This window comes from Calonectris borealis, chromosome 2, assembly GCF_964195595.1.
Source record: "Calonectris borealis chromosome 2, bCalBor7.hap1.2, whole genome shotgun sequence".
NCBI lineage: Eukaryota > Metazoa > Chordata > Aves > Procellariiformes > Procellariidae > Calonectris > Calonectris borealis.
The window spans coordinates 113,117,487-113,140,182 of record NC_134313.1 but is presented as its reverse complement, the minus strand read 5'-3'; the positions used below and the strand labels follow the sequence as shown (position 1 = coordinate 113,140,182).

At 39.9% G+C, this 22,696-nt stretch overlaps 2 protein-coding genes across 2 annotated transcripts; one reads left to right on the top strand and one right to left on the bottom strand.

The window, feature by feature from the left end:
- Window positions 1-1,397: 1,397 nt before the first annotated feature.
- Window positions 1,398-8,265, bottom strand: PSMA2 (proteasome 20S subunit alpha 2). Its single transcript, XM_075142958.1, has 8 exons — window positions 8,154-8,265; window positions 5,746-5,822; window positions 4,991-5,123; window positions 4,464-4,586; window positions 3,976-4,057; window positions 3,269-3,342; window positions 2,753-2,810; window positions 1,398-2,670 (listed from the first exon to the last, which is right to left on the bottom strand). The coding sequence occupies exons 1-8, from the start codon at window positions 8,192-8,194 to the stop codon at window positions 2,554-2,556; spliced, it is 705 nt and encodes a 234-aa protein (XP_074999059.1). The 5' UTR covers window positions 8,195-8,265; the 3' UTR covers window positions 1,398-2,553.
- A 280-nt stretch (window positions 8,266-8,545) lies between these two features.
- Window positions 8,546-10,453, top strand: MRPL32 (mitochondrial ribosomal protein L32). The gene is made up of 3 exons (XM_075142951.1): window positions 8,546-8,730; window positions 8,999-9,180; window positions 9,815-10,453. Exons 1-3 carry the CDS (start codon window positions 8,607-8,609, stop codon window positions 10,067-10,069), a joined length of 561 nt encoding a protein of 186 aa, XP_074999052.1. The 5' UTR covers window positions 8,546-8,606; the 3' UTR covers window positions 10,070-10,453.
- The last annotated feature ends 12,243 nt before the right edge of the window (window positions 10,454-22,696 follow it).

Sequence of the window (22,696 nt, the reverse complement as noted above, 5' to 3'; positions counted from 1 at the left end):
TCGTTTCACACAAAGCATGGACCAATTAAATATTACCACAGAAATGATGACAGGGGCTATGAAATCATCCCTCAGAGAGACAGCCTGAGGAAAGCACTCTCAAAGGGAAGTTACAACTGATTGTAATTTTGCAGCTTTTTGTCGTAAAAGGAGACTATGTACTAATGTTTGGTGCTGTGATAGCCTAGTGACAGTGTTCTCATCTTTCTCAAGGCATACTTCTATTTGTTCTCAAAAGAAAAAGGTGCCACTATTTAATAATAATCAAATCACACATTTTATCAATTCTAACAGTTTACATTCCTAAAAGCACTGACTGAGGCAACCTGGTACAAGATGATATTCAGAACATCTGACAAATGTACTAACTTCATATTGCCACCCATATACAATGTTGGTCCATAACAACATAAAGTAAAACCAACACCACTTCTGAAGTATACACTTCAGTAAAAATACCCTGTGTGGTACTGGTTGTCTGTCCTCCTAATGGGGTAGGGACAATTGGGCAAAACCCCCCTCAACATTTACACCAATTATCAGGTATCCTTACAATGCACAGAACAGTTACTACATTAAAATTATGAAACAACAGGAAAAGACGGAAGATACTGCTTTTTCACTTCTCTACACCACCTGTAAAATTAGTAAAATTCCACAGATGGAAGTGTTCAATTGTTTAAAAAAAACAAAAACAAACAAAAAACCCAAACCACACCCCCCAAACCTTAACACATTTTTTTTGTTTGTCCCATTGTTACCATCTTGGGAGTGAGACAGCACTCATTTTTGAAATTTATTTGAAAATTTGAAATTTGCTTTGGTTTCAACTACCCTTCATAGGATGTTCTTTGCTAATCAACTGTTTCTAGTAGAGGAGGCAACTAAGCTACTGCAGTTCATGCTAACCATTTTCTGAATTATCTACCTGCATTTTTTCATATAGAAAACTCCTTTAAATATTTATATAGCATTAAAAAACCTGAATGAATGTGTATAAATATTCTAAATTGAAGATGTAGCAATACAAAGTCTCCAGTTTCAGTTCCTAGTTGTTCATTTTCTCTAGAAGAAGAATACAGCATGGATTGGTTTTCAGAGTAAAATACTCAAAAAGGGATCTGGAGTAAGTCTTAACGAACTGTTTGGACACAGCTTTTATTTCTGACAAGAGGAAATAAAAATTCATTTATGGCATGCTTCAGAAATTCTTATTTACCTAACGATAACATAAAACATCAGAAGACAGACATTGGAAAGAACAGATCAATTAGCTTATACACCACTTTCTGCAGACTAACTCATACTTTATATTTTCTTCATTAGTTACGGCTGGCTAACATGTAACCTGTCAGGCTGCTCCCATAGGTGCTTAGCCTTACGTACAAGCAGAGTGATCCAGCTATCGCTCCCAGTTTATTATCAACACTTTAACAATCAGACTGCTTTAAAAAAAAAAAATCTGCAAACAGTAACTTAAATGGCTGCAGACCAGATTATTTCTGCTGAAAAAAAGTACATATATTTATCCTATTTCTTTTGTGATAAATCTTCTATATAACCTGAAGGACTCTACACATGTAACAAATGTATCGATACATACACCCACACACAGTAATATTCAAGCATCTAGCTCTGCACCTGTAAAAGTTGTGATGCATATATTAAGTGCTCTTTTCATTACTGCACCTTTACAGTTATCTTGCAAGTTTGAAAATACTTTAGCACAACTCAAGGGATAAGGTAATTACATTACATATTCTCATTTTGCTTTGTAAATCCTGTTGATTTTTATTGATGGTGATAAAGGCATTTAGTTTTCAGTCAGTTATTACTTCCATTATTTCTAACAATATTTCAGGGTTGAAAAAGTGCAATTTCTAGGGCCACAAAAATAACCCAAGTAATAGAAAACAAGTTCTTGAGACACAAAGACCAAGAGGGTCAAGAACCAAGCTTCTCAAGTAGATCACAGTTCACACCTGAAATGGAAGACTGTTCTGCCTCTTTGTGAAAGTACATGATGTTTTACACCAGATAAAACCATTTTTGGAAGTTACTTAACATTTAAACAACATTCCAAAGTGAAAAAATTATCCTGTCCACTCAAGATTTAAATTTTTTAAAAGAAGGTCTAACGTGAGTTCATCACGGCTGATATGTATGTGGAAAATTCTGTTTCCTCAACAATAGATACTGAAATCTCAGCTTTATGCAGATAAACAAGCTATGATTAAAAAGACACACAGACACCTTCCCCCAAAACAGTGGCCTTCAAATTTTATTCTTTAGCCTTTTTCAAGCTGTCATTGTAACTTTACATTTTGTACAGTATTTTGTGTACAAAGATTCCATGTGTCAAGGGAAAGAATTACCTGTAATAAGATTCCATGTATTACAATATTAGGACTGTTGCATTTCCACCCATGATATTTAAAAAATCTCTCAGACAAACCATGTAGAAATAAGTATGCAAAAACTGCAAAAAAACCACTTAAGTAGCCAAAATTAAAAAGACCTTTGTCTGAATCACACAGTCTTGCTCGGTTTCTACTAGGCTATTGCAGCCAAGTAGTCCTTAACCTCAGTTGGAGTGAGCCTCCTAAAACCAGCTTCATTACAGATGCCAACTTCAATGTTGTCTTCTGTCATTTGCCCTTCAAAGCTCTCCTATTAAAGAAAATACAGTTCAGTGAATCATATCCATGATGTCATAACAGTAAGAAACTTACTTGTTAAATATTTTGCTAACCTTTAGTGTTAAGATAGCTGTATGAATGGCATCTTCAAGCTCCAAATCTTCATTGTATCTGTAAACAGAAGTTCATGTATTTCAGCATGGGACAAAGATCTTTCCAAATCCTAATAATCCTGGAGTCTCTAAAAACCCAAACACTACTAAAATCTTCCTATTTATCATACAAATATTATTTGTAAGCACTGTGATACTAATAGTCAAAGTTATTATTTGTAAAAAAAAAAAACAAATTTCACTATTTTTCCTACTGACACTGTATAGAACAATATTTCTGCAAATATGTTGACTATAATGTTTATTGCACTGAAATAATTCTCCATAAACAAAAGTTGGAGTTTAAATAAAGCAAATTTCCTGTGCATGTGTAAATAAGTAAACTGGAAGCATCATATCTTAAGTATTTTAAAACTTTGTTCTGATAATCTAGAAGTGTGCATTTTTTATTTGGCTGTTTTACATGGAACCTGAACAAAACAGAGTATCCTTTCAGTCAAGTATCAAATACATTACCTTTTCTCAAGGAATGTTTTCCCATTGACGTAATTTTTTCCCATTGCTGTTGCTTTCCACGCAAAGTAAGCTCCCTGTAAAAGCAACAATCTATTGAATTGTTTTGTGTAACTTAATCAAACGTTACGTATTCAATTACTTGGTAAAAAGTACAGAAGCTTATCGACGATCACTACAGTGACCACGTTTTTTGTTTGATGTAAAGTGTTACAACTCACACATGCATCAAAGGGTAGTTTTTCAGAAGTGCAGTGCAAACACAGCGAATAAACTCACTTACATTAACGACTGTCATTAAATACTGAAGTATATGCATTACATTTCACAATGCAACAGATTTTGGCCTAACTTCCATCCAGTTTAGGGAAGAACTATTTGAGCAGCATAAGCAGTCAAAATTTTTTTTCCTGGTACCTGCTGCAGAATGCCACTCTTGCTGGCACTACCAATTAGGTGGGAAGGCATGAAAAGGGATGGTGATCTCCCTCAAAAGCAGCTGCCATCCTTCAATGGAAGTACAGGAACAATGATCCAGGCTTGCTCCAAGCACCTACTGAAATGGCTCATTCTACTTCTGAAGTTATGTTAAGGGATCTTTTGTTCTAGTTCTGCATTCTTCCTCTCATCACAGAAATTATTTCATGAGCACATATAAAGTTTTAGATGTTTTATAAAAGCAGTAGAATTTACAAATGTAAGATACTTACAGATGGATCCGACTGAAATAAATAGGGCCGCCCTTCATTCCAGCCACATATTAGCAGTGATACACCAAATGGACGAACACCACTACAGGAAAACAAAACAAAACAAAAACCCCACAAACTAAAAAATCACAGTTGATACGTGAAATTTATTCAGTGAAAACCAAAGGTGACTAAATTATTTTGGATGTGTTAACCTCCCCCCAAATGCTTCCCACCACCCCAGGGTTGTGATCAGGAATGACTAGTCAACGAACAGAACAAAAACAAAAGTATGCTGCCGTGTCTGACATGTTTGTTCACAAGATGTAAAGACCCTATCTCATCTGCTGCCAGTTAGCGTTCCTCCTGCTGGCCCACTTTCTGTGGACATTCTCCATTGAAAAACTAACTTTTTGACACAAAAAATTGAATCACCAGGTAGTTGTTATGCCTTACATTTGAACAACATAATCTTTCTAAGCAACTTCAAAATTCAGAAAACCACATACCCAGATTGCGTATATTCCTGCATCACAGAAGCAATTCTCTGTACTAGCTGAGCTGTTGGAATGGGCTCATGATAAACCAAGTAATACTGCTGGGCCAGCTTCCGAGCTCTGTGCACAAGTACTCTAAAAACAAAGCCAAAATTAGTATGTCAAAGAAATTCCAACTATTTGTTACAACTAGAACTGAAAACTCTTAATAAATACTATGCTAAGGAGTTATACATCTAGCATAACACCAATGTAAGAAAATATAGACTGTGCTGGGTTATCTTTATCAACTGAGTAATCTCTGAAATACTTAAACTGAAACTAAGGTTGAATTACACTGCTGTTCATTCCCTATCATTCTTTAGATAGAAGGTTATTTGACAACGTATTGAATATATTAGAAAAACTTAAACTGAATTTCCTATACAGTGTAATACAATATAATATTATGCCATACACTTAGAAAGAAACAGCTATCTGTTTCTGTTTCTTACATTTCTTGTACGAAAATGCATCTAAATGGCAAATTTTTTTAATACCTGTAATCTGGACCCATACCGCTGTATACTAAACCTATATGTTTGGTAATTGGTTCTACTTTGTGGACACTCCTTTCATCATAAAGAATGGATTTCTGCTTCTTCTCAGTTGCCAACACCACTCCATTTGCAGCTGGAAAGGAACAAGATTTTCTCTTTTCTATTGAACTAAAATTATGGAAAGCCGTCAAAACACAGAACAAGTTTATCAGACTGTAAAGAATTTTGCTCCTCCCTCCAAGTTTACGATCACGTTAAACAGAGATACTTTAATGAATCCACTCAATACATTGTTTCTCATTTTAAATAATCATACAGCTCCCAAAATCCCATTCTAGAGATTCTAAAGCACATATTAATAATTGAGCAGTTGAAGTAACTTTTTGTGTAATTTCTATATATATGGACACACAGCTGGAGTTATTTACTTAAAAGACAGGAACACTCAAAAAAAAAAAAAGATGTCTACTCCTACCAGCTGAGTGTCTCCAAAATCACCCAAGCAATTTTCTTCTCCTAGCATGGAGCTCTATGTTCCCTTCTTTCTTTATAAAAAAATTACTGAGTTGCAGAAAAAAAACATAGGAAATACTAAACCCACTAAAACATGTGAAAATCCACTGAAAGAAAAACAAAATATGTAATAGAAGGCAAGATGAAGAAAGACCCAGTACATAGTCCAAACTATTTTAGTTCTCTCTAATGATACTCAGAATCCCAAATCCTTCACTAAAGTAGTTATTTTCTGAACATACCTTTAATCCCAACCGATGGAGCTCCTGCAGCCACTGCAGCCAAAGCATATTCAATCTGAACAAGCTTTCCAGAAGGACTAAAAAGGAAAATGCAAAAGTAAGCCTAATATAATTGTGATATGCTCAAATATTTCCTACAACAATCTGATGCTAACTTGCTTTTTAAAGCCTCTTTACACCTAGCATTAGCATATTCTAATCAGAATTAAAAAAATCAACCAAACAAACACCCAAAACAAAAACCAAAAACCACAAGTCTGAAGATTCGTAACAGCTTCTAAAAGAACTGGACTGGTTCAGCACAGAACTCACTGCTGCACAGTGCTACTGGGATACTCACACAGCAGCTGCCTACAACCCTGGTGAAAGCTAATGCGTCTCAGATAGGGAGCAGTGACTGCATGGGATGCAGGTTGAAGGAGGACAAGTCCGTTCTCCAACTTTACACCATTTTAAACAAGTCTTCCACTCAGTGGAAAAATCTTCAGAGCGCGTCATGACTTTCTACTGAAATGGCATTATACATGTGGTTTGCAAAAGTTTTCAAGACACTGATATTCACTGCTGAAAGGTACGAGCTAAAGACAGCTACTCTTTTTGACTGATAAGCACACATCAGGTCAACGGCACAAGATAGAAACAGCTCCCATTCCATCCCCAGGCATTCCTGCATTTTGTTTTAATGATCCATGTCGTTCTGGTAATGGATGCAGAATCATCAGAACAGAGCAGCGGGTGTCAGGCTGACAAAGTAACTCATTCAGAATGGGGGGGATCGAGGGGTCCATTCTCCATCCCCAGGGAAAAGGACAGCACACGGCCAGTCACTCATCGGAAAAGTGATTTTGTAAGTGGGATCTATTCTCTGGGCTGTATTTCAGATACTGCTGTTTTAAGAGATGCAGAAGTAAAATAAAAAATTATGTAACTTAGGGCTTAGAAGAGTTAGAAAAAATGAAGCAAGCAATAATCAGTTAGTGTAGTTATTTATACACAGAGTAAACAGTGTATAAAGGTGACAAAGTAATAATTCTAGCTTCTCCACTACAAAATACTAACAAACCAGAACAATAGTTTCCTATGCCAGCAATTAAAATATACAGAACATTAGCAAAATATTTTAAAAGTAAGCACAAACTAAAATAAATAATTCTCAGTACAAGGAACAGGTGAATGAGGGAAAACGTAAGTAGGTGTATTCTCTTCTGTGTGAGTATAAAATCAAACGGCTTCAAGTTTCAGAGCACGTAGTGCTTCTGTACAGTACAGAAAGTTTGTAACTCCCTTAGGAAACCATTTCCAAGAGCTAAAAAAGAATTCAACCCACTTGAATAAAGCAGGCATGCTTCGCTGCATGCATCCATTAAGAAGATTCTTTTCCTAGTTTTAGATTCTGAACTGCTTCATTTGCTTAACTGCAACAAGTCTTTAGTAGCCTACTTTGCAATTACACAGCATTACTCTCCTCTAAGATTAAGCGGGCACTTTACTAAAGGCAGCACAAAGATTCTTGCATTCTGTTTTTCTTTTTATATGTATAATGTAATTCTGGATAGCTTAATAGTTTCATCAAAAAAAATGGAAAGTAATTTCTTTTCCCCTCAATTAATTTTAGTGTATGTATTAGAGCAACACTTAATAGATACCACTCCAATAGCATATTCATTTTGTGAATGCAATCATCCCACAGCTAGGCTGTGCACAACACGAAGTGCAAGGAGAGCACCGCCTGCAAAGTGCAGCAGGAAGGGAAATAAACTATTTAAAACTCATCTGAAGGCTTCTTTCATTCCCACATCTGCAAAGTTTCTTCTGAAGCAAGCTCTCAAGATCCTATTGCTCAGCTATCATCGCGCATTTCCAATTAGCTCAGAATTACTACCCAGCCTAAATCGTGTGCGTGGGGACCCTAAGTTTGCTAAACCGTTTCACCAAGCGCTGGCTATAAGGCACAACCAGTGACGAGACAGACCTTAGGTCGGCCCCACAGTGACTCTAACTTACAGCAACGAGAGAAGATACAAGCACCGACCGCACCTGGGCCCGAGGTCAGCGACAGAGATCAGGTGGGACCCGGGACTCTCACCTCAGCTCCCGCCCCTATGCCGTTCGGCTCACGAAAGACTCCTGCCAGCTGTGTGCCCCCCCTCAGGCGAAGGCGAAGCCGCCTGATCCCCGTCGCTTTCCCCACGCCCGCCCCTTCTGGCCGGGTCCAGCCCCCACCGCCCCCCAGCGCTCGCAGGCCCGGCTCCGCGGACCCGCCGGGGACGCGATGACTCTGCAAAGTCCTCACTCCGTCCTGCCCCGCCGCCGGAAGACCGCTCCGCGTAGGCTGTGCGCCGTCCTCCCCCTCGCCCAACGGCCTGCCCGCCGAGAGCCTAGGCCTGCAGCCCTCTCCCCCCGAGTACCTGAACGTAGTGAGGGAGAAGCTGTAGCCGCGCTCCGCCATTTTGGAACAAACCCCTCCACTCCCCTCACCAGCTCCCTCTACGCAGGCGCAGTCGCTCCTCCCGCTTCCTGCACGAGGACACAGCTAGCGCGCTAATTGGCGAGGAGGTGGAGAATAGCGGAGCATGCCGGGAAGCAGCGCCGGGCCCGCGAGGGACGCGATTGGCGAAGAGGCACGCGGTGAGACATGATGGGAGTTGAAGTCCTCGAGCCCCTCGCTCGCCGCTCCACCCTCCTGGTAGCGAGAGGAATGCTGGGACTTGAAGTCCTGGTCTCCGTCCCTGTTATGCCGTGACGTGCTCAGGGTACTCGGTTTCCCAGAAGGCTCAGCGACAGGTGCGCATGCCCAGTGTGCCCTCGGGGGAGGGACGGCCTTCCCCTCCTCTGAGGCCTTGGCGGGGCTGTGTGGGGGTATGGCGGCTCTGGTGGTGGTCTTCTCTCCGCTGCCGCGGCTTCGCGGTCTCCTTCAGCGCTGCTGGGGGCGGCTGGAGCGCGGCCTCTTGCCGGGTTTCTCCGGGGGCCAGAGCCCGCCCTGGGGTAGGTAGCGGCCTGTTTTCCTCTCGGCTGAAGGAGAGGGCGGCATCGGGGCTGCGGGACCCATTTTTTATCGGTGAACGGCTGAGGGAGGGCGCTGGAGCAGGAGAGCGCGCAGCCCTGGGGACGGCGAGGGAACGGGGCGGGAGGCGCCGCTGGCCGCTCTTACCTCCTCGCTTTGGGGGTGTCAGCAGCATCCGTGCCGTGTTTCCTCGGCTGCACGCGAAAACGGGGGTTGGGCGTAATGAATTACCTTTTCTTTTTCCTTCAGGACCAGCACTAGCTGTTCAAGCTCCAGCTTTTCTTCCACAACCAGTAAACGACACTAGGGAAAGTAATGAGGCGCCAAGCCTGTTAGAGAGCATCTTGTGGATGGCGGCGCCAAAGAAAAGGCGCACCATTGAAGTGAACCGCTGCAGGCGAAGAAATCCCAATAAGCTTATAAAAGTAAAGGTAATCACCAGATTTCCATGGGCTTGCCACCATATTCACTGCAAGTAATTTTGTTAATGGCAAACAAGCATACTGGAGTAAGATTTACACCAATCATTTTTCATCTCACTTATTTTAGAGAATCATTATAGTGGTTAATACCGACTGAAAAAGCTTTCTGGAATTTGTTTGCAAATAAGCTTAAAAGACATTGTAATCTTCAAAATACTTTGTAACAGGTACATTCATCATGTATGGCAGTAGTCTGTGGTTAAATAAAGAGTGAAAGTTTAGGTGCAAGCGAACAAAATGCGAATTTTAGCTGAACAGCAAGTATAAATGGAAAAGGTCTATCCTTTCTGTACATCTAATAGAGTTGATAGGTCTTTAGTCTTCAAACATCAATAGGCATAACGATTTAGGTATTGACTTCATGGGCTATTTTTAGTAGCAATTAAGCAATTTAGTAGCAATTAAGTAGACATAGCAATACATTACAGAAGAATTACTTTACATAGAAGAATAAATTTTGAAAGGGCAACTGAATTTCTCTGTTATTTCATTTAACTTTTTTAGTAGTTTGTGATTCTTCCCTGTTTCTTTTGTTGCTGCTGTTCAAATTACAAAATTTCCTATTTTCCTCTGTCTTTTTTAGAGCAACATAGATGTTTGTCCTGAGTGTGGAAACTTGAAACAGAAACACGTCCTTTGTGGCTATTGTTATGCAAAAGTCAAAGCAGAAACTCGGCTGATACGGATGGAAATACATAAGAAGGAAGGAGGACCATTTAATGCTCCAACTGTAGAGACTGTCGTCCTTTATGATGGAGAAAAGCCCACAGAAAAAGATGAAGGCAAGCGGATCATTGAAAGAGCCAGAAAGCGTCCGTCCTGGTTTGTTCAAAATTGACGCTGTAGAACTAATGCTAACAAAAACAGTTGCTACAGCAAGATCATGATTTTCAAGAGTGTTTTCCTCGTTTTGTTCACTCAATGTTGCTACAGAAAACCTGTGAACTTTTGGGAAGCCTGCTTGAATTGCATGTCATGCCATTTGATTCTGCAGTCAGGTGGTGTTTCTATAGCATGCAGTGGGAAATGCTTCTCAGAGATACATCATAGCAGTCAACAATTAAAGAGAAATCAGCATCTACCTTGGGTTTGGACACCTGCATACAGTACACTGAATAATTTGTATGCTAATGTTCTATGCTGGTTTTGTAAATAACATATTTTTAATGAAGGGAAGACATTCACAGATGTAAAATAAAGTATGTTAAGTTTCCCAGGGAAATCTGCTTTCTGGTTTTGGCTGCTGCTCTTTTGGAGGGGAAAAAAAATGGGGGGGGGGGAGTTCAAAACCAATGTTGATTAGATACAGACAATATTTACAAGGAAAGATACAATTATCTGGTTATTTCCATGGCTCTTAACAGAAGCTGCCTGGATCTCTCCACAATGCTGCTCTTTGAGATACTTGGTGATATTCCTGTTTTTGAGCAAAATAGTGGTTGCCATGTAGTATTTGCACTCTTTCTGTACCAGACTGAAGGTTAAGTGTTTCTTGCTGTTGTCAGTATACAAAATAATTTTCTGTCTTGAAGGGATATGGAAAGCCTTTTTTTTCCCCTCAAAGAGCACTTGATTTCTTGAGTGAAATAACGAATTGACATGTAATGACTGGAAATCGGTAAATTTGTAAATTTGACAAATGTCAAAGCTGTTTCGTTGCAGCTATTGCCATTAAGTAGTCTGGGTGGTCAGTGTGTGCTTGGAAAACTGCAATCAACAGCGGTACTATCCTGTCTTGAGTCTTCTGCAGAGGGGGGCAGCTCTGCCCTCTGCTGTCTTGGTACTCTCCAGTGGTGCAGTTACAGCACCTAGCTGTGGATTTTCACTTTGGTTTTAGCCACACAGTAGCACCATTGCATTTAAGATTAAGACTGTTTTCAATTTTAGGTTGGGATTTCAATATGCGAACGGTACTGTTCGAAATGGCTCAGCAGTCTAATAGCTATTTGCTGCCAAAAAATGCACGCCTGCCCCTAACCCTGGCTAGGTTGCCCCTGTGTTTCTGCGGCACTTGAGTGTATCTGCTCCTGTGCTGTCCTGGTTTGGGGAGCTATGCTGACAGAGAACTGTTCCCTGGCTTTCTACAGTTTGGTTTTCAGTGGGTACCTTCCTGTAGCTTGGCTCGTGTCAGGGTCACAAAAGTGGCAACGTGGACAGTAGGAATATGGAAGTGGAGGACGCAGGACCACGCTTTCCAGAATAGCCTTCGTTTGTACGTGGCTGAGCCAGTTATGCCTGCTTAAGGAGTGGGCTCGTGTGTGCTGTAACGCTTCACTTCTGCTTTCCTCACTCTGGATTCCATGTTCTGAAACATAACTGGTGGGAACAGATGTTAGCAGAGATGTTACATTTCCTCCATAGTCTAAAGGAATAATGGAAGTTGGTAAGTGTAAATTATGCCATTTAATTGATGGTATCCAAGCAAACAATGTAAGTTCTTTTCAATTTGTCCAAACAGGGATTATTCCAGTTGTATCTGGTTTTCACTTATTCAGAACTGAAGCCAATAAAAGGTGGGAAGTGGGATGCGGAGTGAAGGGCTTACTTTTGACAGAGCTGCATGGGATGAGATTGACATATTGGAGGGGAGATTAGCCAAGCAATAAGACAGGTATATTGTCCCGAGGGAAAGGTGATTTTAGAGAGAGGTGGGTGGGTTTTGTTTCTTTGTCCACATAGGACCAATTACACCTTACTGTCTTAGTTGCTTTTTATATATTTGTATTTTTGACAAAGGTTCTGCAGAGAAGTAAGCTAAATTAGCCTGGGATGTTGATTTCTCAGAAACACAGAGATACTGTTTAAAAAAAAAAAAGACTATTTTTCTCTAAACATGAGAGAGGACATGTGGTTTCTGCTAATGGAGTAATAATTATAATTGGCAGTATATTGCATTAGTTTATTGAATTATAGTATCAGTGAAGCAATGAAGATGCTTTACAAATAGAGTTCTTATGAAACATGAGTGAAGTTAGGCTGTGTCAACACATTTGACATTTTTAGATACTTGCTAGGTCATGGTTAGGCAATGATTCATTTCACAGACATAGTGCTTATGTTTGTACTGCATTTGTGCAATCCAGACAAGAGGAGATGCTTGATAATGTTTCGTAGTGATTTCTGAGTAATGTGGGGGAAAAAAGTCATTAAAATAGCTGGTATTCGTGGTCTCTAAAAGAAAAATTAGAAACAACTGACAAATATTGAAGATTTGTATATGCAATTGATACAGTACCAGTTAATTTTCCAAAAAAGAAATTATCTTCAGTGAGAGTCAGAACAGTATAGTTTGAATGATTTTTCCTTCAAAAAGAAGAGTAAAGGAAAGCTCACTTTCATAGTTTCATTTTACTAACACTGACAATACGAACCTCTATTACTTTTTAAAAAAATAAAAATTAAAAAAAATTCCAAAATTCCTCTAAAACACGTGGCATAGTCTGTTACTTGAAATAAACCCTGTTTAGATGTAATTTTGAAAGAAATATAAATTGCAATAGTGCTAATATATAAGCATACACTTTGGAAACAATGTGAATTAAAACTAACAGAAAGCAAGCTGGTTGTTACAAATGCTGTACTCCAGAATCCATTTAAAAACAAAAATTGTATGCTTCAGGGGAATTTCACTTTGATACATTGGGAACCTGCTAGTAGTTGAAAAAGACATTCTTTTTTGCTGGAAAATTTCATACAATTAAATACACGTTATATTTGATTATGTTTTTCTTCTATAAGGGTTTTATGTAAAAATTATTTTGTTTTACATTTTAGAAAGAACCAGGAAGATGATGTGATGTCCTAAAATACAAGGATGCAAGCTGCTGAACGATTTTGTATCACACTAAGATCTGCAGAGATAGAGGTGATCTCTGGCAGTGATCAATTACGATATCCATAGAGGTTGACAAACTAAGTTTCTCTTTAATCTCCCATTCAGCAAGGAAATTTTAATAAAAGGTTTCTGCATAGTCCTCATCTATTCTGTTGAACACACTGCAAGCAAGAGCTGGCAGTTGATATAATATATACTTCTTTAAAGCACTAGGTGGCAGAGGAGCATAGCTTTCTGGTAGGTGCAAAACAAAAGCCAAAGATCACTAGTGAGATAGAAAACAGTCAGTGTCAGATTCAAGAAATTTGCACCTGTGTAAGCAAAAGATCTGCAAAAAGACTAAATTTGCTAAGTACGAAGAAAAATACAATAGTTGTTATGAGACATAAACTAAGCTATTGTAATTCATTGTTCTGACTAAATTTAATTAGATCTATACTGAGAACTAATGCGCTGGCTTTTGTGTATATTTATGCACTTCTACTCTTTGCTGGGTGAATTATTTGAAATTGCAGTTGTACCTATCATTTTTCCATAGCAAGATAGTGGAGTTCTTTTTACGACTCTTAATTACAGATGGCTTTCTGTGTTACTTTGTATGCCTAGTATATTCAGTTAGTTGACATTTTATTTACGCAGCTGGAAAGTCCTGCAAATAATAGATCTGGCGGCATTCCAATGAATTCCAAGGTATAACTGCCTCAAATTTGTGGAGTCATAAGGATCAATTTGCAAACAGCAGACACGAAGTGGAAAGAAAACAAAACCAACATGGTGTTTAAATGAGTATTAGTTGCTCAGAAGGGAATAGAAGATTGTGTGCTCCTTCAAAGTTTTAAAATGTTTTGGAAGCACACAAGTGACAAAGGTGCCTGTATCTTTAGAACTTACTTGTTAATTAGTATTTAAATAAGATATTAGCAAAAATCCTTCTTTTACCTCCCATGACTGCATTGTGTAATTTATACAGGGAATGAGGATCAGTAAATACAAGTTGTTTCCAAATAATTTGCCTAACTCTTAACCTGGCAAAGACTTTAAGAATGGGGCCAAATGGGAGGAAAATCAATGAAAGGAATGAGGAGGAAGTAGGCTATGCAGCAGTGATGGATCTAGTTTTGCGTACTCTATGTATATTCCTAAGAAATTCTGTTGAAGTCCGTGGAGTATAATTCAAGGCAGAATTTGGTCCAATGTACTGAAACCCTGGACGTATGGATGTATGCAAGTATATATATTTTTAATGCAGAGCACATACTTGTGAAACTACTGCTGGATACCAACAGGATTGGGTTTACAGCTGAAAACTAAGATTGCATTTGATGAACATAGTAAATTGAGTCTAATCAGTTGATACTTGAATTTCTTTCAAACATCCTATATTTCAGTTTCCCCTGGTTGGAGACAATATACATATTTAGAAGAAAGGACATAGGATTCATTTCATATTGAATGTGCTGAGTAAACGTATGAAAAGCAAAACTGAAACTGCTCTGGAGCAGAAGACCCAAACCAAAAGCTTTTGTGGAGTTGTCAACGTACAATATTTGGCAGGGATTTCTCTAAAGCCTCGCTCTTGGAGCATGTGGGTTTTTGTTTGGGTTTTTTTTTAATAAAGCAGATTTCCTGGGTCTAAGATGGTGGGTCAAAGATGAAGAAGCAAAGATTTGGAAAATCACTAGGCAGAAAACCAATCCTATATTATTATTTTCTTAAATGTCATACCTTTTAAACCAATCCTATGATTTTGAAAATTTGGGATACACTTAGTGTGTTTTGATCATCCAAATACACAAGCATCTGACTGTGTCCCTTGGTTTCCTGAGAGGGCACAGGCTCTTCTCTATACAAGGTGGTTCTGATGGAGTTGTTCTCACTACATAAGCATATAGAAATGTTCTGTCTGACATGTCCTGGGTATAAGCTTGATTAATCCTTTATGTGTCCTAAATTTGGGACCAGCTCACGAGGCTCAGGAGGAATAGGCACATTAAATGCAGTGTGTGTCATGGTGTAGGAAGGACAATCAGTCCCTACTTACACAGCTGACATAACTTTTACATCCATTCCCAAGGTATACTAATGCTGTTTCTATTCCCAGCCCGGTCACACAGGCTCATGGGCTTGTCTAGCAATATGGCTTACAGCTCTATTTTCCATTATGGTGTAGCTCTAGAGCACATTATGTGAAATACTTCCAGTGGACCTAAGGATTTTGAACAGGCTATTGGAAAGATGTATGTTTCATTTTATAATCTGGGATTAATATTAAATACAAAGAATAGTGGTTTTAAAGGGGCTATACTGAATAGTTTAAGGCTAAGATTGACAGACCAGTCCTGTAGGAGAGGTTTGTTCTAAATATATTGGGTTCGGAAGTTCCTGCTCATTCATCTTTTGACTGCTCCTACTCAATCATAATCAGATCAAGCAAGGCATCTAAGGTGTTTTGAAGAATAACATCAGGATTCAGTCCAGTTAAAGATATCTTACATAACGCTGCCACTCTTAAACAGGATAAATGATATCTTGATCTTCAAGAAGCCATTGATTTCAGTGGGATTTCTTTCAAAGGAAATTGTAATTCCAAGTGACTGAGAGGCAGGCTGTAAAGCATCAAGCTGTTGTACTACAGTCACTTAACGAGATCATGAAAGCAGTTTTTTATTGAAATCAAGGAAATAAAAATTAAGCCTGTCAGTTGCCAACACCCATCATGATACATCACTTGAGCCCATGAGTCCAGCTCTGCCATAGTCCTTTGGATAAGGTAATTTATGAACAAAGAACGTAATCTTTTAGGAGTTCAGGAGAATGCTGAGACCTTTGAATTTCTCTTGCCCCAAATGAATCCTTCTCAGATGTTTTTGTCCAGCACAGAGTAGATTACCACAAATTTACTATGAAAAAGGAATGGAGGAAGGGTTGAAGACCAAGGAGGTACAGTCCTTGGTAAGTATGTAGAAGGAAGAGGCATCCTGTTGCCGTGTATGTAATACGAGCAGTGCAACAGGAGTTATTTCAAGAAACATACCTACATTGTGCAACTGAGTGAATAACTGCAAAGTACCTGTGTGTGTGGCACTGCAGAAATGGATGGCATAGCAAATACCACTCCATCATGCATCGCTTTCATGTTAGCAATTTATATTGGAAGCTAAATGGCACAATTCCTACTTGACAGGTGGCAAACTGAGGTGCAGAAAGAGCAAGTGAATTCCTCAAAATTGCTCCCTCAGTCAGTGGCAGAGGAAGGAACTGAAGCTATTTGCAGATTATCAGCCTGTTGTTTTCTCTGCTGTGTCACAGGATAGGGAGTAATAACAATTATCACTTGCGGTGGCCACTAATCTAGCTAGGTTTATGTTTTGATCAAGTAAACTGCTGCAAAGATACTATATATCTAAACAAATGTTAGGACATAGGCCCATGAGGGCCTTTATCCACAGCTCCTCAGATAAGCTGGAAATCTGGTTTATTACTAAATGATGCCTTCTTTTTTTCTCCTTTCACTTGAGAACAGGAGGAAAAACACTGTGATTTTTGCAGCAAGCTTCCAAGGATCAGACTCCCATCACTTCTCATCTGCAGAAGAGTCTCTTACCCTAAAAGCAAAGCCATTCTGTGCAGTGGGGTTATTTATAAGAGTATGACTCAGCTGGTCAACAATGACAGAATCTCTCCCCAGGAATTTTTTAATGGATGAATCTAAAAATAAGTGTAGTCCTAGAAGTAAAAGATTTCTTCACAGATTAGATTCCTTTGGACCAGGAATAAGGTGCCTTCTTTATCTGCTAATACAAGACATTCTGTGTAATAGGAAAAAAACAACCAACCCAAACAATGCAAGCAATTAAATTGTTTGGAAAAAAACCAAGAACATAAGATCCAGAGATCGTGCATCAGCAAAACCAGCAGTACCAATGTGCAAAGAATTGGTTTAGATCACTTCTTAAAGAAAACGTTTTTCCTCTGAGACACTTCGTGCTGAAAAATACAAAGGAAGAGAATTTGCGATCATTTTTTCCCTTTTCTTTCCGATCAGAGAGAGATGTACTTTGCTTTCAAGCCACCAGAGTGTATCTTCCTCATCCTGCTGATTTGGCAGATGCTGGGATCCTGAATCTGCCTGCTGCTTAGGTTATATGACTATCAGATTCAACAGGCAACCGATCAAGAATAGGTAGTCTGGATCAAAAGTAATTTAATTCTTTTCAGTTTATTGATGTTACAATGACCCTGATTGCAATGACTGTATCTTCCCAAGAGCGTAGACATTGGCTTTGTTACTATGATTTTCAAGAATGCTATCTGTATCAGGAACATAGCACTTACTTGAAGGAGCAAAAAAAAAAGACTCCATATCCTTCTTTGACAGATCTTACAGCCACATTTGGTTCTGAGGAATATGAAGGAGAATCTGAGGCTTTAAGCAAGATTCCTTTCTTTCCAAAGATAAAGCTGAAATGAAAAAGTGATGACCGGTGATAAATATGTTTCACCAAGTTTTCCCAGCCTGTGCAGGTAAAAAAGAAAAAGATGAAAGTTCCTTGCTGATTCAAAGCTGTAGAAAGCATTGTCAGGCAGGCTACTTTTTGTGCATGCTGTATCCATGTCCCAACAGAATTGCTCTTGCAAGTCTGCAGCCGGTGTTAATCATGACCACACGTAGATCTCATTAATAGAGCAAGCAGCAGAAAAAGCCAGGTGCACGCAGCAGTCTACCTTACTGACGGACTGCGTATTGCTTGCAAAGCCTGTTTTCAAAATGTTGGCCCCTGGGCACTGGTGCTCACTTCAGCTTCTGAGAAAGGCTGAAAGGGTCCCCTCTATAGAAATAACCATGCTTATAGCCCATTTCTCAGGCTCTTCACACTCATGCCACTAGATGTGGTGTGCCCGTTACAGAAGAGCACCTCGCTCTCGCGGCTACGCAACACAGCACCACTGGCCTGCGCAGAAGCACTAACAGCAGCTCCGCACTGACAGCCTCAGAGGAGTAGTTGTGGAAAACAATCATTCCCACGGATTGTTGGGGAACAACAAGCAAGTACAAAGCCTCACGGAGATGGCACAAACCACATCTTGGTTTGATTGTATGCAGCCAGCTGCAGCAGCTTGTGCCTGTGTGTGGTCTGTGTGTTTTCTTGACTGTGCCACGCACTGTGGCCCCTAAATGGTGAGGGACAGATTCTGCCATACCTGGTGGTCAAAGGAAGCATGGACTATCTGACCTTTTCAGGTCCTGAGGAGGCAGTCCCTAGCCGAGGGCAGTTGAACCTTGCAGCGTCTCTTTTCCACCCATCACCATCCGCAGCGGACTTGGATTACAGACGGCATAAAGATTCTTGGATCTGTGCCGAGATCAGGATGGAGTGCAGCAGGAAGCAATTCTGCCTTACCCACGCTTTCTGCCCTTACTGGAGAGAATATGGAGCTGAGATTTTTAAATTTAAGCTATTTGAAGTGTATCATAGTTCTTCCATCAATGAAATAGACAGAAGTATGGGGGAACGTTTGACAGGCCAGGCACCAACTTCTAGCCTTGTTCCTGCTGGAGGAACTGCCAGCTATCGTTTTCTATGGACTGTTCGGTGCTCTGCTTTCCTGGACTCCATCCACGAGGCAATTCTTGCTGCAGTGCCTGAATATTTAGACATTTGCATTATAATTTGGCCATGGTGGACTTCCCTGTGCTGCTTACCCCACTCCCAAAATATGCATAGCTTTGGCATGTCTTGTGATTTCCCAATGTAATCACTCATTTTCCCCATCTGAAATTTTAAGAAAACACTAACTGTTGGACACCCTTTCGTAAAAGAAGATCTTACATTTTATACAGCCCAATTTTCTTAGTACCCTCCTCCTATTTTCTGCATATGGCCTTGGGGCTAATTCCACCTTTGGTACACTATTGATCTAAGCAGTGTACATGGGGATAAGCATGGTTCCATATTTCCAGCCAACCTATTGCTCGGTTCTGCATTAGTCCCTCCAGATTTTGCAGTAAATTAATTCATGCAGGGCAGAAGTTAAGCAGTATTCTCAGGCTTCCTCCATCTTAAGTTTGAAATCCTGGACTGGCACAATTCCTGCTCTCTTCCTCAGTCATTTTCCAGTAAAGCAAAATACTGAGACAAAGCTCAAGAACTGGTGAGCAACTTGGTGCAAATTACTTTCACATTCAGTCCGCGAGATAGTCAATAAACATGGAGGACTCTCTGTACCTTGTTGACTTCTTCGTCCCAGTTTGTCTTTTCCTTTAAAGAAAAGGACATTGTGCTTTTGTGAAATTCAGCTCCTACAAAAGAATGCTTTGTGTCTGCACAGCTCCAGTGGCAGCGATACATAACACTAACAACAACAAAGCTTGTGCTGAGGAGGATCCTCCAGTTCCTCACCCAGAGATATGTGTATCCAATTTTTTCTGTTTCTGATCAGCTGGAAAGACAGTGGCAGTGTGTAGAAGTAGAGGTCTGATGCATCACTCATTATGCTGAGACTAATATGGCTTTATATCTTATTTTAGCTACAGAGGAAGTCCCGAGGCTGTGGGGGATTATCAGAAAAGCAGCAGTATGGAAATGTGTATGGAGGGGGAAGGGGAATGAACAGCTGGAGAGCACTCAGTGCTGGTACTCTATAGGGAAACCAGAGATCTCATCGTAAGTGCTGAGATCTCATCGTAAGCGCATTGATCTCATAGGATCGTGCAAAGAGAACATGGATTGTTAGTTGTGGAACACCACCAGTTGTGGATTTTATATCCCAGTATGGTTTTGATTCGCTTGCCATGTAGTGTATCTGGCTGCAATACCTTTCAATTAATTTATGCACGGGTTTTCTCAAAGCCAGCAGAAAGCCACATTTTGTAATTAATTAGTTTTTTAATATTGTATCAGAGTATGAGAAGTGCTTTAATTAGCCTACCACTTTCCTTGAGGGGTAAGGTTTTTTCTACCACTTATTCACACATAATCCATATATTCTTCTAAGTAGGGGAAAATTGTCTTAAAATATTAAGAACTGTTATTGGCTAAACAAGTTCTCTAACAGACAAATTAATTACTTCATTGCCTTGTTCAGAAATTCTTTTCAAGTGGATGACCTTGTCGCAAGTTAATAACCAGAAATGTGGATCAATATGGGAAGCATATATGCAGTTTAGCAGCTGAAGGAAAGCTTCAATAAGGATAGTTAATTATATCATTAAAAAGTGCCATTTTACTTTCTCTCTGCCATTTCAGGTATAATGCCAAATCCGTTCTCCCTCTTGCTTTCCATGTTCCTTTGTCTCAGTGAAGCTATCAGCTTAGTTTCACTATTCCCACATCTCTGACCCATCTGTTAGTGTTCCTCCTTCCCATATTTTCTTCTAAGGATTTCTCTTTTTCACCTTTAGCTATTGTGTGAAACCCTTATCTTTACCCCCACTGAAGCTGAAGATACCTTATGCTCTTCCCTAGCTCCTGAAAACAAACCTTTCCTTGTTCTTCTGAGGTCTCGCCTTGAAGTGTGTTTGGGACCTGACATTTCCATGCAGCATATAAAAAGACAGTCAGTTTACTGGGGAAGCCACAAGGACACCCAAAAGCAGTGTTCAGGAAAAGTGATGGGAAGTGTTAATAACAAGGCAAAACACAAAGGCAGAGAGGGAAGGAAGCAGGGAGGGAAGAAGGGAAATCCTGTGTGTTCGGAGATGGGAGATTAGGCTTAGATGGAGAATCGCGCCAGGACTCGCTCTCCCAGATGTTGTGTGTGCCCAACCCTAGCTGCATTCCTAGAGCACTCCATCCCACATGCTCAGCTGTGGGTTTTTCCACTCTTCTACTTAATAATTTAACTAGGAAGATTGAGGAACTACTGACTGAATTATGGAAGGTGTAATTAAACCGGGAAGAGTTGAGGGGAGCATGTGAGCATTTTCTTAGCAAAAAAAAAATCTGTTTCACTATGAAATGAAATGTCACAGCTAAATTCAGTTACTACCTAGAACCTGCTCCCACTCCCTCCGTTACAGAGGTGATGCACCAGCGCGGTAGTTGTCAATATCGGTAGTGAGTCTTCAGCAAAAGCACCCAGCTGTCTGGAAGGTGACCGACTTCTGACATTACAGGGAAAAAAAACCTCTCATCTTCCACTTCTTTATCTTCTGTAGTAGCAGTGGTGAGCTCCTGTTTAAAGGCAAGGTCATGCCCCTACGTACAGCTCTGGGTAAATATTGAGCTATTGTATGCAGAAATTTAGCAGCCTCTGTACTGCAAAGATTAATATAGACAGTAAAACTGCTTCCTGGTTGCCTGGAGTTCCTCTAAGGAGGATCTCCTCCTCTCTATAAGGAGCTTGGAATTTTGTCCTGTGCGTAGCAGAGTTCTTCAGGGTTGTGACTTTAGTCACAAAGATACAATTCAGCTCGGTAAGATTAGGCCTGATAATGAAGCAAAGGTTATTTTAGGTGGGCTTCCTTTTTGAAAGACTTTGGCTAATCTTGACTGTCTTGCTATAGCCTAAGAAGGCATAATCCAGCTGTGGAAATCAGGTTTGACAGGATTTTATTTAGTCTAGTAAATGCTTGCTTTAATTCTGGGATTTAATCATTCCACAGCTGAGAGTTATGTTGTGACAAAGTTGTGATGGGTGTCTCTATCGTTCAAATTATTCCAGCTCCTATGGGACAGAACCTTAAACTAAAAAATGTATCTTTTCCTGCTTTGTCTCCTTAAATTTGAGTTTATGACTACAGTTAACAGGAGATGGCATTTCCCAGGGAATTACTTTTTTTTTCCCTACATCATATTTTGCTGCTTATCTGGTTTTGGTTGTATCTTTTTGGTTTTGCCATCTTTTTTCCTCTGGAGAGGAAGAAAGATTGTATTAATAAGGTACCGTTGGTATAACCTTCCCTTCACAAAACATTGGGTCAGAGAAGCAGAACGAGGACCATCCGTTCTGCCCCCACTTGCTCCAGTACAGAAGTAGCCTTCTCTCTGCCAGTGTGATTGAAGCAGAGTCCAAGTAGCATTTGATCCGGTATCATAGTGTGGCTGGTCCAAGTCATAGTCTAGCTCCTAGTTTTATTTAATAGCCAAAGAAACCCCTGTGTTGGGCAGAACCCGTGGGGAAACCTGGAGTCATGAGAGGAAGGCAGAAGTGAAAAGATGTGGAGAAGTTGAGAGAACTTAATGAAACAAAATACTTTGGAATTTAAAAAAAAAAGAAACAGTCTAGGCACATTAAAATAAACAGGAATGTATCTTCATAGGCATAGGCTGCTTTGAAAATTTCACTTATATTCTCCAGTTGCCTATTTCGGTTTTTTGTTTGTTCTGACTTAAGTTTTTTGAACAGTTTACGACCACTGAGCATCCAACAGATTGTTTATGTCCAGTCCAGTCCAGATCCTCTCCGGAAAGTGGTGAAGTTAATTTATTGAGTAATTATCCCATGGCCTGAGATATGCCAGTAATACAGTTTCATAACGAAAAAAACAAGTGTTGCGAGAGACAGTTAAAAGGCAGGTGAAATATGGTTTATTTTGTGATTATGTGAGTTGGTAAGGAACGGGACAGGTGACATAAGGAGAAGCTAAGCTTCCCCCCTACCCCACCCAAGGTATATAAAGACAAATAT

What these genes read in the sequence shown, in the direction of transcription:
- PSMA2 (XM_075142958.1), bottom strand. Translation starts at nt 8,194, where the DNA reads ATGGCGGAGCGCGGCTACAGCTTCTCCCTCACTACGTTCAG. An exon ending in GGTATGGGTCCAGATTACAG is followed by an intron (nt 4,587 to 4,990) that starts GTATTAAAAAAA and finishes CTTTGTTTTTAG; the next exon opens with AGTACTTGTGCACAGAGCTC. An exon ending in CAGCTATCTTAACACTAAAG is followed by an intron (nt 2,671 to 2,752) that starts GTTAGCAAAATA and finishes TTTCTTTAATAG; the next exon opens with GAGAGCTTTGAAGGGCAAAT.
- MRPL32 (XM_075142951.1), top strand. Translation starts at nt 8,607, where the DNA reads ATGGCGGCTCTGGTGGTGGTCTTCTCTCCGCTGCCGCGGCTTCGCGGT. An exon ending in GGGCCAGAGCCCGCCCTGGG is followed by an intron (nt 8,731 to 8,998) that starts GTAGGTAGCGGC and finishes TTTTTCCTTCAG; the next exon opens with GACCAGCACTAGCTGTTCAA. An exon ending in ATAAGCTTATAAAAGTAAAG is followed by an intron (nt 9,181 to 9,814) that starts GTAATCACCAGA and finishes TGTCTTTTTTAG; the next exon opens with AGCAACATAGATGTTTGTCC.